This window comes from Equus quagga, chromosome 6, assembly GCF_021613505.1.
Source record: "Equus quagga isolate Etosha38 chromosome 6, UCLA_HA_Equagga_1.0, whole genome shotgun sequence".
NCBI lineage: Eukaryota > Metazoa > Chordata > Mammalia > Perissodactyla > Equidae > Equus > Equus quagga.
In genome coordinates, this window is record NC_060272.1 from 105828327 (window position 1) to 105841496 (window position 13170).

The 13170-nt window shown below is 36.6% G+C and overlaps 1 protein-coding gene across 10 annotated transcripts in view; it reads right to left on the bottom strand.

The window, feature by feature from the left end:
* Positions 1–604: 604 nt before the first annotated feature.
* Positions 605–13170, bottom strand: part of RFX3 (regulatory factor X3) — a 264256-nt gene continuing 251690 nt past the window's right edge. For all 10 annotated transcript variants that reach the window (XM_046664491.1, XM_046664488.1, XM_046664492.1 and 7 more), the window contains 2 exons: positions 11263–11305; positions 605–7531 (listed from right to left, as the gene is read on the bottom strand). In XM_046664491.1, coding sequence (XP_046520447.1) covers positions 7293–7531; positions 11263–11305 — 282 coding nt within the window. In that variant the 3' untranslated portion in view covers positions 605–7292. The remainder of the gene's footprint in view (positions 7532–11262; positions 11306–13170) is intronic.

The window sequence follows — 13170 nt, forward strand, 5'->3', positions numbered from 1 at the left end:
AAAAAAATAAATATCTACAAGGTAGAAAAATGTTTAAACTTGATTGCAGTGGTGGTTACATGACTGTGTGTGTTTGTCAAAACTCACAAAATGTACAGTAAAAAGGGTGAATTTTCCTGTATGTAACTACATTATTTAAAGAAGAAAAAATTGGGGCAGGATATTTTCTTAAGTGTATTAAAACAAATTTTAATAAGCTATTTCAATCTAAGCAAGAAACTTGGGCGCCAAACAGCAATGTGAAGTGACTTGAAACAACACATTATGAACATCCAAAAATCTGGATTTACAATGGAAATGTTGACAGCTTCTGAAATTAAACAGCACTCAATCACTAATTTTCTTTGAGGGTAAGATTTGTACCCTGCTGGGCTTATAATTTTGTTTTCTCTTTTTGTGCTGTTCATGTGTAAATATTGCCAATTTCATTTGACACAAAAGAGGAAAACAACTTAATTTTGTTTCTACGCTAGTGGATGGCACAAGAGACCACCCTCTAGATGAGGCAGTGTAATATAAGCTTCCTGGCAATGATTTGAGGGGAAAAAAATCAAGCCATTTCAAATGTATTTGTAACAAGGAAACAAATTTATTGATTTTAAAAGACAAGACACCATTTTGTTTTGAAAAACACAAGAAAGCTAGCCTGAGTTCAAGTCTGAAATATTCAGAAAAATCCTACTAATATCTTTAGTATGTTCCAGTCATTTGTTTAAACAACACACTAAAAGTTAATATATATTTTTATAATTATAAAAGTTCCCCAGTTATTGTACAGTACACAATACAAATCGCCCACAAACTATTATTTAGCTCCTGCCAATTTTGAGAGGACATGATATACTAAAAGATTTAGCATTTCTCACAAAAATCACATCAGGAAATACGTATTTACAAAATCAAATACATTATACAAAAAACCATCACATGTTATTCGGTAAAGATGTTTTTAAATAATTAAAAAGTTTATTCAACTGTAGTCCAAAAACTGGAAAAGAACATTACATTATCTCACACATACAATCTCTACAAAAGTTGCTTACCTCATTTACATAATATATTCAGTCGATTGTAAAATAAATGTTCCAATATCTCCTAGTGTTACTATGTTTCTGTGCTTGTGGGACTGAATAATGTAATCTGCCACTTACTAAGTGAAATTTAAATGATGGCACTTAAAAAAAAATACAGTATTTTAAAAAAACACAATGAAAGAAGTTTTACCTAGAAGGTACGAAAGCCCTGAGTGATAGTGGAATTACTGATTGGTAAGCACTATAATTAACCTAATTAAACGTTTACCACCCCAGGCACAAATTTCCAAGTGTTCTCAAGGCACTCACTTAAGTTTCTGTAACCAATGCATTGGTCACCACCATAGGTCCCAATCGATGATGGAGATGAGTAGAGAAAAAAATTTGCTTTGGTACAAAAGATGTTTTTTTAAATGAATACAATTCAATACCTCCTTTATTGGGTCGTTTAAAATTGTGTTTAGCAGGTTAAAACAAAGCAATCATTTGTTCAAAACTATTAATTCACTGAAGGAAAAATTTACTTGGTTATCAGCAGTCAATGGGAGTTTTTCTTTTCTTCTTTCCTCCCCAGAATCATAATTCTTCTAACAAAGATTTGTGGTCCTCATTATTGAGCTACATGAACAATTCTTACCAAAGATTTCATTACTCAGGGCTTCCAATCCCAAGATCATAATTTATTTAAAAAACAAAGGAAAGAGGGGAAAGAAAAGAATCAAATACCAGAACCAAATGAAAGAAGAGACAAAACACGTTTCTGAAAATAAGACGTATTACCAATTACTTCAAACAAAAGAAAAAAAATCCTAGGCAGTCACTTTGTAAGTGGCTTTTACTATTTAAGTAAAATTGGTAAACTAAAGTCAGGTCTACTGGCACATAAAATCACTAGCAGCAATGATCAAGGCATGCAAACTGAGAAGCATTTACAGTAAATCATCATGAAGAATCCAAAAGAAGAGAGTTAAATTAAAACCCTTTGAGTATTGCATGTTAACACATGAGTAATTTGCATGGTTTGACTTCCTAAACTGCCTAAAAAAAGCAACGTTGACGGCAAACTTGCACTATGCTATGGATGTCCTTTCACCAGACATCGGAATAGGTTACACTCTCACGAGCGCCAGGCCAGGGCAGCGCAAGCGCATCTGCAGATGACACTGCTCTCCTGTTCCATCACGCAGGGGACAGAGGGGTCAATGCTCGGAGAGCGTCCCTTGAGCAAAGTCAGCAATTGTGTCAGCAGACTGGCATTTACAGGTATCAGAAGCAGTAGTCATAGCATCTCCTGACAGATGAGCTTAAAATCAAGTGCTTTGCTCTCCATTCTATCAATGTAGAATTTTTTGACAAAGTATTAAAGTTTTGGAGCATAGATAAAATTATGCCCTGTATGAAATTCCCAAACAGTATTTGATGAGAGATCTAACTCCAGATAGCTTACCTGCCCTCGAAGAGTTCAGCTTTTCTTTATCCACTTGAACTCGTTTCTTCCTAAGGCTTCACTTACAATTGTACTTTCTAAAGCTAAATAAACGAGATCTTTTGTTTTGTTTTGGAAAAAAAAAAAAGAGAAAGAAACGTAACCCTTTCTTTACCATACCTTTTAAAGGCAATCTAGGTACTTCCAATGTGCAGATCAGTTATGACATGGGTCTACAGGCCCATGTGTTTGTCCTCCTTTTCTAGAGTCATGATGTGATGCTAGAAAAGTTGATTTGTTTTTTTCTGTAAACAGCACACTTACTTAGATGGCAGTGAATATTTGGGAATAAATATATCAAGCCCTCTTGAAGAAAATTAAGAGTTGTATATAAAATGCAAGTGTCCAGCGTGGAAACACTTTCTCTTCCTACCCCCCCTTTAAAAAAACAGCATAATTAGACATTTGGATATAGAGTATATTTTACCGGTCTAAGTCTAAATAAATGATCTGAAAGGCTTTTGTCCCCCATTGTATATCTTACAATGCTCAAAGGGTTAATACAAGGCATTACATCAAAGGGGTTTTCTAATACTAGAACAAAGCACTGAATTAATGCTTCTATTCCGGTTTTTAAAAAAATCACCAAACTTGCAGAAATACTAGGATTCCATTAATTGATCTGTTCTAACCATATACATGGAGGTTGATCTGATCTAGTGACAAGCCCAATTGTCAATAGCACTGCATGTCAACCCCTCTCCCCCATGTTCTGATGGGATTCATACAAATCACCAGTTCTGATTGCAATGTTTCAATGGCTGTTATTTTCTCACCAAGGATTCGGGGGAGGGGAAGTTATAACAAAGGTCAATTTGTTGTATCTAACCACTGCCTCAAGTTGTACACAAAGGTGACTTGCCGAAGTTTTTTACTTTCTACTTGTGTCCACACAGGGAGGACCAACATCACAGTGACACACATTTTCTTCCTTTTACACTAATGTTTCAAGCACAGCATTATTTTAGACATTTCAAATATATCATATGAAGAATTTTTTTAAAATTTGAAAATGCATCACGTTTAGCACTTCTCGAGAGTGCATTCATGTACAAAGGTTCCTGATTATGGTCACGAAACCGTATTCATTCCTGAATGACTCTGACAGCATTCTACAAGAACGCGCTCATTTTTACTCGTCTACTACAAATCAAAGGCAGTCAATGTTGCACACTAATTTTAGGTATGCAGTGTTAAAACCATTTTCTAAAATTTACTTTTGTTTTTAAAGTACACCATCTAAAGAGAGGTGCATGAACCGTGCTATACAGTACAAGAAAAAGCACAAAAAGGAAAGCAGATTTCTGAAAAGGCAGTAAGACTTATACAGTCAGTCCAAACACAGTTTGGATGAGAATCCTGAAAAAAGTGACCAGCCACTTGATACTCAAAGAAAAATTTTAAAATTTGGGCCCTGTGTTCCAAGGAGATGGTTCACCCATTTCACCCTATTGTTCACTGGCTTCACGAATGCAAATCTTTTGGGTATGATTCTCAAAGTGTATGTGAAGATCAAACTATGCCCACGATACTCAATCCTACTACATGGAAATATCTTTCTGAAAATTAAAAATAGCCAACATACCTTCCTTACATTTTTCCTCACTCAAAGTGTAGTACTTGGTCTATGCAGATATTTTTCATGACAAGTGTTTGATTACACTGCCAAGAAATATTAATAAGTCCTTAAAATGTGTGCTTGTCACTTGTCAATAAATTTACTCTGAGAGTACTGGTGTCTAATGTGATTTAGAAAAGTCACAGTTTCAATGAATGAAAAAAATGGAAAGAAAATGTTCAATAAATGCAATAAATGTGATTGCTCCAATTTGCTCAAATGTATAAATTATGTTTTTATTTTCTAATATATTTTACAACTCAAACTCAAAATCAGCTAGGATGTTTGTGTGTGACTGGATACGCACATGTGTCTTACTGTGGATTACAAAGAACTGCAAGTAGCATAGATCGTAGCTGTTATTTTTTCTGTCGGTCAGAACTATCTACCCTCGTCACAAAGAACTAACATTCCTAACTGTGTTCATAAAGGAGATCAGAAGATTTTTAGTGAGTCAAGTTGAAATGTAACAATATTTAACTCCTAATCTGTCCTAATTTAGAACAAACCACGAACAATTGGAAGAAATGTTGAATCCTGGAGGGTCCCCAATCCCTAACTTTCATCAATCTAAATTTACCCATTATTATCAGATTCCTCTAACGATACAAATATATCCAACATTAAACAGTGATAATAAATACATTTAAAATCGTTCAATAAACAAGATGAAACCAGCAAATACATGTGGTCCAATACAGATACAGTATAGTTCTGGGGGTGGTGGACAGGGATAGGCAAGTGAAAAAATTGAGAGTCAGAATGAAGAGTGTTTTTCCCACTTTCTGATTTTAATTTTACCTGTAAACGTGTCCTAATGCACAATGAAGTAGATACATGGTCTTCGCAGCTTAAGGTGTTTTGTTTGTTTGCCTTTTTTTGTGTGTGATGGTGCAAATTCATCGCCTTTTGGGAGCAAAAAGGGGGATAATCATTTAAATGATAGGAAGGTTATGCTAGGATGCTAGTGACGACTTTCAAATATATGAATGAATTGTATAATACAAAATTTGAATCAATTTTAAAAATTACATCTAAAACATTCAAAGTTTAAGAAACTCTGTTGATCTTAGTTATTTGAGCAGTCTAAGGCAATCAAGCAACAGCAGTTGAAGTATCCTGCGTATCACCCGATAAGCCATTTGGTATTTTTAACTTCACAGACTGGCTCGCCCTCTTCTTTCCACCCCCCCACCCCTCACCCCAATAAAACCGGAAAGATAAACATCTTGAGTCTAATATAGGCCTCATTAATAATCTGTAAATCATTTTGTGCTTTCCCTTTTTTTTGGCTTGTGTATTTATTTTTGCTGATTAGCTTTTATTTTACAACTATTTAAATGAATGGAGGTGCCTGGTTTTTGTTAATAATTTGAGTGCTTAAAAGAACCTTGGCTTTTCATGTAAATTAAAACGGGGATGGGTGTATCCTCTCTAGGATCTCACCGTTGGACTTTGTAGCTGACTCCTGCCCACAGGCACTCGTGTGTGCATGTGGACACACAGACACCGAGACACACAGACAACATTTAGACTGAAAAGATGCACTTCGATAAGTACCTGCTTATTTTGTTAACTTTCTTAAATATAACTAGATAAGAATGGTCTAAAACATACATGATTTTATGTAACAAGTTGGTAATTAAAACTAGCCTGCTATTCCACACCCTTAAGCAATCTGGTTTGTAATCAAGTAATATTAGCTCTAAGCACAAAAAATAGGTTCGCGGTCACTCAAAGAGGGGAAGTGATTTTCATCTTTTTGTTTCGCTTTGTTTGCCCTCAATTTCCTTTGAAGAACATGTAACCTGTCCTTACTTCGGGAATCTGAAAATGACAGGCACACCTTGTCAAATGGATTGAAGAGGAATTCACATGAACAAAATAAGCCTTACTAAACCTTAGCTTCAGTTCTGTTTTAAGGCACCATGTAATAGCCGAGGTACGATGATCCCTGATGTACATTCTTCAATGGCACGGGTCCATCCAGCCACCTATCCAAATCCTACAGAATCGGGGATAAGCAACAGAGCGGTGTGCCAGTTACACTGCCTTCAGGTTCTGTTTAAAATTTAAATCCACTTACTTTAGAAACCAGGAAATATTTTTGAAGGAAATAACGATATGCAGGTTGCTACATTCCTTGCATTCTATAAATTTTCTTTTATAATAGCAGCATATTGAACTACTATTAGGAAAAAGACCTGGAATAAAAGAAAGTCATCCAAATGGAATGGTTTCCTGTATGTCCAGCTCAGCATAAGTAGCATGTACACTTAAAAAAAAAAAGTCAAGTCATTTTTTCAGCTTCAGTATCTAACTATAACAGCCCCACTCAACAGCAGAATGCATCTGTGCAGTGGTCCCAAATACAGAATCAGTAGTCTTCAAACAGAGGAATTGGTAAGTAAATAACAGTTAAAATTCAATGTTTAACGGAAGCTTGCATTAACATGGTTTAATAATTATGTACACAAATTATGTACATATTAGCATAATCTCTTGCAATTCTGTCATTTACTCTGAACTGATAAATGCACAGCTCAATTTTTCTTCAGAGAAAAATAGATGGCCTTCCCAACCCTCTAGCACTATAATAAAAATGCTCTGTATTCTCTCCATACTCCAAAATGGTATCAAAATAGTGTCTTGTGGTTCTGTCCAATGAAAAGCACCTTTCAAAAGCAAATTGGATGCATCTGCTGCCAAATGGGCATGCCTCCAGTGTAAATCAAAGAAATTCATTTCTTTTGATATTTCACAGAAGTGCATCTAATTAAAAACTTACACATGAAATCATACACCAAGACTAACAATCAACAATAAAATATTTTAACCTACAAAAAAAGTAAATTACTTCTTAATTATAAGAAAACAAAAACATCGACATTAAGTGTTGTAAAAATCCTTCTTGACACCTGAAACTAAGGGGGGGAAAACATTATTAAGAGGCAAATAATTTGTTTATGTTAAAAAAAAAAAAAAAAAAGACCTGGCAAAATACATATACCCATTCCATTTCACAACTCCAAAAAGGTAATGTTCAGCACAGATAGAATTTGACAACAGTCGACCTTCAGGCTTATTAAATTTTCAACTTAAGCCCAATATCAACAGGGTTAACGTTAGCTGGAAAAATATGCTTTAATATTCTTTAGACTGCAGTGTAGGTATTTCCTGTGGCGCTGCACTGTCTGATAGTCTGAGTACTCGTGACGATGTGCTCGCTGTGAATGGGATTCAGGAGGCTTGGCTGCACACTGCTCTCCAGAACAGGCTGCATACAGCCCACCGGAAACGCCGGGGTCAGCTCGGTCTTCTCTCTTTTGGCTTGAGGTTCTGAAGAGTCATCTAGTTCTTCATCCATTTCACTTTCCACTTCACTGCCTTCATCTGCACAAACAAAAACCATCAAGATTATAACCAGAAGACAAACTGGAAAACAGCAATCAACACATGCTTTAGAAACACTAATACAATACATTAAGAAAGCAACTTCTTCGTTCTTGTCGGGGGACAAAGCTTGTAGGTTTTCCTTTCAGCAGCTTTTACTTGTGTCAGCACTCTATTAAAGCATCTACAATTCTTTCAAACATAGCAAAGGTAATTTATTTTTGGCTAGTTTGTGATTGATATCTTTAACTTCTTTTAAGAAGACCTTTAGAATTTCCTAAGTATCGGCATAATTTGTGTCATCAGAAAGTAGTCACTTTGGTACACGGTGCTGGCTTTTGGGAAATGTACTGAAAAATGCTAACTAAGAAAAAAGAAAGAAAAAATTTTCAGTCTCCTCCAAAACTCTACACTAGACATAAATTTCCTCTGTGCTGATGTTAATGTCGGTGAGATCCATGTTGGTTCACACAACAGCCACAGCATGTATAAGCAGGGGCTGCTCGACAGACTTTTTGGTGCACATGAATGCTGCAGATTGTAACGCTAAATAGGCCTTTAATTTTTATTACAAAAACATTATGAAGACTGAGGCAGTAGTATCAGATTAAAAATGCACGATGAATTTCCATTTCTGGCAACACTGATACTCACTGTTAATAGCTAGTATTCATTTCTGGAAATTAAACGTATTAAATAGTCACTGTTACCTCCAAATTTTAATACATTTTGTATTAACTAAGACGTCACTATAATGGAATACTATTTAATTTTTTCCAGCACGCACTGTTAAAATTCAAAAGGAGAGAGAGAAAATGCTCACACACAGCTTTACTCCTATCCTCTGCAAGAGTCTCCTCAGAAGAGTGCAGGGAATACCTTTCCAGGAATGATAATTTTTAAACAAGGAGGAATATATTTCTGCCTTAAAAATCTTTCTACTTCAGCATGTTTTATTGTTTACCAAAAAAAGGATAAACGTATAATTACATCAAATACCTCATCTATAACTAAAATATGTCTCTACTTATTGTTAGATTTTTGACATGACAGTGACTTGTATAAATGGGAATCAGGCCTCCACTATATCCTCTTCTATGGCATATCACGTACAGTGGGTGTGTAACAAGCATCTCCTCAGTCAGATTAAGTTGGAATCTTTCTAAGGAGCACTGAGTCTAGTTTTCCCCTTTGGGGCACACCTACAGCAGAAGTTCCTGCTAATGCAGCTCTCCACACAAATGGGCCTCTTGACTTTTCTTTTCTTATTATCAATTGGGGCAAAGATGGTTCCAGAGAAAAGTGAGAAGTACCAGGGCCTCCACATACAGCTGTGTAGTGAGCAGCTGCCAGGAGCGACATCTCCTGAGAAATGGTATGTGTGATTAAAAAGGCTGAGATTAGATGTATTGACTAGAAATGATGTTTGTAATGCATTATTATTGACAAACACGGAGTGCTCTTAGACGAGGCAAAAATTGTGCTGGCTCATCTACTTTATCTGGTTATCTTTTTGCCTCTGGAAAATGGTCTTGATGATAACATTAGAGTTTGTCAGGACAAGCATATTCAAAGGGCTGGTGGGCCACAGGGAGAGAGATGCACTTGGAAGACATCTGCTTCATCAAGAAGGTAGGATAAAAAAAATGTCTGGAAGGATGCTCACACTAAATTCTTCACGGTGGTAGTCTCTTAGGGTTGTGACTATGAAGTTTCACTTTCTATAGTTTCTAATTCTCTGTATTACTGAAATTTTTATATAGAGCTAATATTTTATTGTCAGGAAAAAAATTAAAATTCTCATTTTGTGGAAACAGCCCACAAAACACTCTTGAAGATTTCATGCATTCGGCCCTGCATATGCCAGTTTGGCTACATTTCAAGAAGCATCAGGTCTGGGCGTGAAGGAGACAGTAGGGCCACATCAAGAAGGTGAAGAAAAATTAAACTGCTCTCGGCTCCCTCTCTACCAACGTTTCTGTGCCTGAGAAACAGTGTGAACATAAAAGAGGCAGCACTCAAAGGAAAAAAATCATTTCAAGCAGGTGGGCGAGTGGAGAGAGAGTGGAGAAAGTCCTTTCAGCTCCCCTGCTGTGGGTGGAAGCACAATGGGACAATGGACTGAACAAACCAACCTAAGTGCTTCAGGCCACTTCTCTTTAGGTCCGCTCGTGGGTGGCAGGGCTCCTCTGGACGGCTAGGGGGCAATCTATAAAAGCAAGCCCTTTCTCCAGTTCCCAAGGGCAAATTAATGCAATTCCATACATATCTGATGCTCCTAGAAAGACTCAAAGATATTTCCTAGAGATCTACTCGAGGTGATGGAAATCTGGTGCACAAAAACTAAAGTTAGGTGCTACTGGAGTTTCCTGAAGCTCTGTTTTGGTTCAGCACTTTACAAAGACTGGCTGCCATTCAGTGTTTGGCAAAGTAGCAACACTCCTGCTGGGCACGCAGGGATGAAAGTCCCAAATTTGGGTTAGGAGGCTTTGGTGTCAGTGCCTCATGCGGGACATGGGTTTCAAGTGCCACCTTGCTTGCTCTGAAGTTACAAATTAGTATCATCACTGATTAACTTTTTGACTGTTATTTGGTTGCTCCTATAGAGTATATATGTGCAGCAACAATATTTTTTGGCTACCATTTTCTACTTTTCCTGTTTTGCTATTACGCATAGTACTAAAACAGGAATTAAACGCAGGCACAATTGGTAAATAGAGACTGACAGGAGTTTAATGTGGGGGTGATGCTGATTCAGGACTTTCCCAGCACATCAATGATTTCCACCACCAAGGAGGCACAGAAGCTGACCACCGAGTACCCTAGTACAAGACACTCCAGAGAACAGTGCACCTCATGTACCGATTCCCCAAGCACTTCCTCTTGCCTCAGTTTCCCCTCTGGCTTTGGCTCTGTCCCAGAAGGGCTAATTGTGTAGCTTTCTCCAGTCTGTGCATTTTGTCCCTCCCTCCAGAACTCAGTGCTTAAAAACCTCAAGATAGCTTCACTTTTTTGGTGTTTTTTTTTTTAAGAAAGGCTTATATTCTCTGCAGTGCTCGTTATTTTAAACTGAGCTGGTATTTTATCAGGATTGTTTCTGTCTGTGTGTGCTCTTCCAACCTCACTCCTCCCAAGCCCTATTCCTTTTACTGTGGAGTTTTGTAGATCACCATTTTCTTCAGGAATATATGTCATGTTCTTATATTAGAGTGGCAAGGGTGGTATTAAAAGTTAAGAATTATATACGTTATCCTTTTTATCTATCCCACTATTGATGTTGCTTTTACAGTAAACTTCATTGCTATCTCTGAGTTCTTTCTCCACTGAGAAGTGTGAATTGATGAGGTAGGTAGGCTGAGGAATCTTTTTTCTTGCCAAGTGGGCCTTGAATAAAAATATGTGGCCCAATTTGATCACTCTTCTCCAGGACTCTGGTGATGGTCAGAAATAATTTCTTGTTACTTGTAATAAACTGCAGGCAAAAAGTGAAGAAGAGTTTGGAACTGCATTTAAATTTAATTCTTGCACCTAGTATACCTCACATAAAGAAGGCATAGAAATGGAGAAATAATGAAGGATTCCAAAAGACGTAACTGTCATATTCATCTAGGACTATGCCATTTCCCCAAAATCAGAGTGCTGTAGACACACAAACTAAACCACAGTTTTCTATAGGAGAATTTCTCAGTCAACAAAAGTTCTTAAAAATGTACATTACTTTCAGTGCTTACCTTTATCCAGATTTCCAGGAGACACAGCATTTAAATCACCAAACTGCAAAACAATAGCCATTTGTGCAACCGTTACTACCAGGCAGAATAAAATAATGTTCTATCAATCTTCGGTAAAAACACCACACTATGACTTTTTAAAACTGTAAACTAGTGACCATTTTGATCTCTAACTACACGGGTCACATAATTTTCCAATCAAACTTGTCGAATTTGAACAGTTTAAATTGTGTCACAATTTAGCTGTCTTAGCCTCTTTGCAAAAGGATAATTTTCTCTGCCTTCCACGCTCCATTTTACTTTTTATTATTTCAACTTAGCAGTGAAGAAATAGGGGGCTGGCTGGCTGGATGAAGATGGATGTGTTGGAATGCATTTGGGAAAGCCGTGAGGAAGACGGATGCACCAGCTCTGCTCCCATGCGCCCTGCGTGAGTCCCCCTGGAGTCTACATTCGAGAAACATGGGCCAGCCACTGGGTTGAAATCTGTTTTTAAAGCTTTTATTAGTAGAAATGAAAAACATAATAGGAGCCCCAAAGTTGACAGTATTTATTTTTACAAAATCTTTGAGCCTTCTCTTCTTGTAATTTGATGTTCTTATTCACCAAGATAATAGGGTCCCACTTTAAAAAGGAAAGGCATCTGATCATTACTAATAACAAAAATGAGCTTAAAACACTATGGGACAGTTAATAACCCTCAGTTTAGACTCTATTTTCTACCTGGGTTGAAGTACTTGGTGATATTTTTAAAGTGAGAAAATAGATTTTGAGAGTGAACAAAGATGGATACACTAAATAAAAAACTGAAAAGCCAATTGGAAAAAAGTGAAGTGAAACCCCAAAGCATTCACTTTTTAAATGGTAAACCTTATTTTTTTTAAAGCTGAAGATTCAGAATAAGTCATTATTAGAAATTCAGATTTCTCAACAGGCTTAGGAAAGAGTGAGACAGAAATTCTACTTACATTCAGAAGTTTGCTTATAAAGAGTTCCATGATAGGAGTATTTTTTTCATCTACAAAGTATGTCTATAAAGTAATAAAACTGATTTTATTTTGCAAACATACACACATTTTTCTTTCTTTTTCCTAAACGTGTATTGTTCTTCATAGTAGCTACCTTGGGAGCTTATACATTTACTCCAAGGTCCAAGGTTCTGGAATTCCTCCTTGATAATCAGTTTGAAGAGTCAGTTTATGTGTCATTCAAGAAAACCCACCTTGTTATCTTACATCCAATTGTGACTCCAAACAACACTCCCAATTTTATTCATCATACTTGGTCCTGCGGTGATTTCTGACTACTCACCAAATCAAATTCACCTCTGCCACAATTCAACATATTCAAAGTAATATGTCATTTTACTCTTTAGTATTTCTTAGCAGCTCAGAGGTAGTTTTAAAAGAGGCATTCCACAACATTTTAAGCTATGGCAGCATTACTGGAATAAATATGCCGCTTTCGCAAGTGACTGCTGTGAGGGGGACACAGGCCTCCTGGGTATGTAACTCCCAGCAAGTCTGTCTGAAAGATGGTCCCATTACTTTACAGTTAGATCCCACTGGGCCTCAGATGCAAATTCATAAATACTGAGCTGCTGCTTTGAAGTTGTTCCTGATCACATGGGTCAGAACTTTTTATTAGTCTAAATAAAAATTACAGTTTAAATTATGTAGGATTTCTTGAATTAAAGAATATAACATAAGCAACAAGAAACCAGTGAGACTCTCTTTTTGGTATTATTTAAACATTTTAGAACTATAAACAGAGAACGCCCAACGCAGAAGGATCATTTATAAGTTACCTCTGACACAAGACAATGAGATTTTTATTTCTTTTAAATGAATACTTAAGAACACTTAAGAAATAATTCTGGAAACAAGTTGGCAGCGATGAGTCTAAATA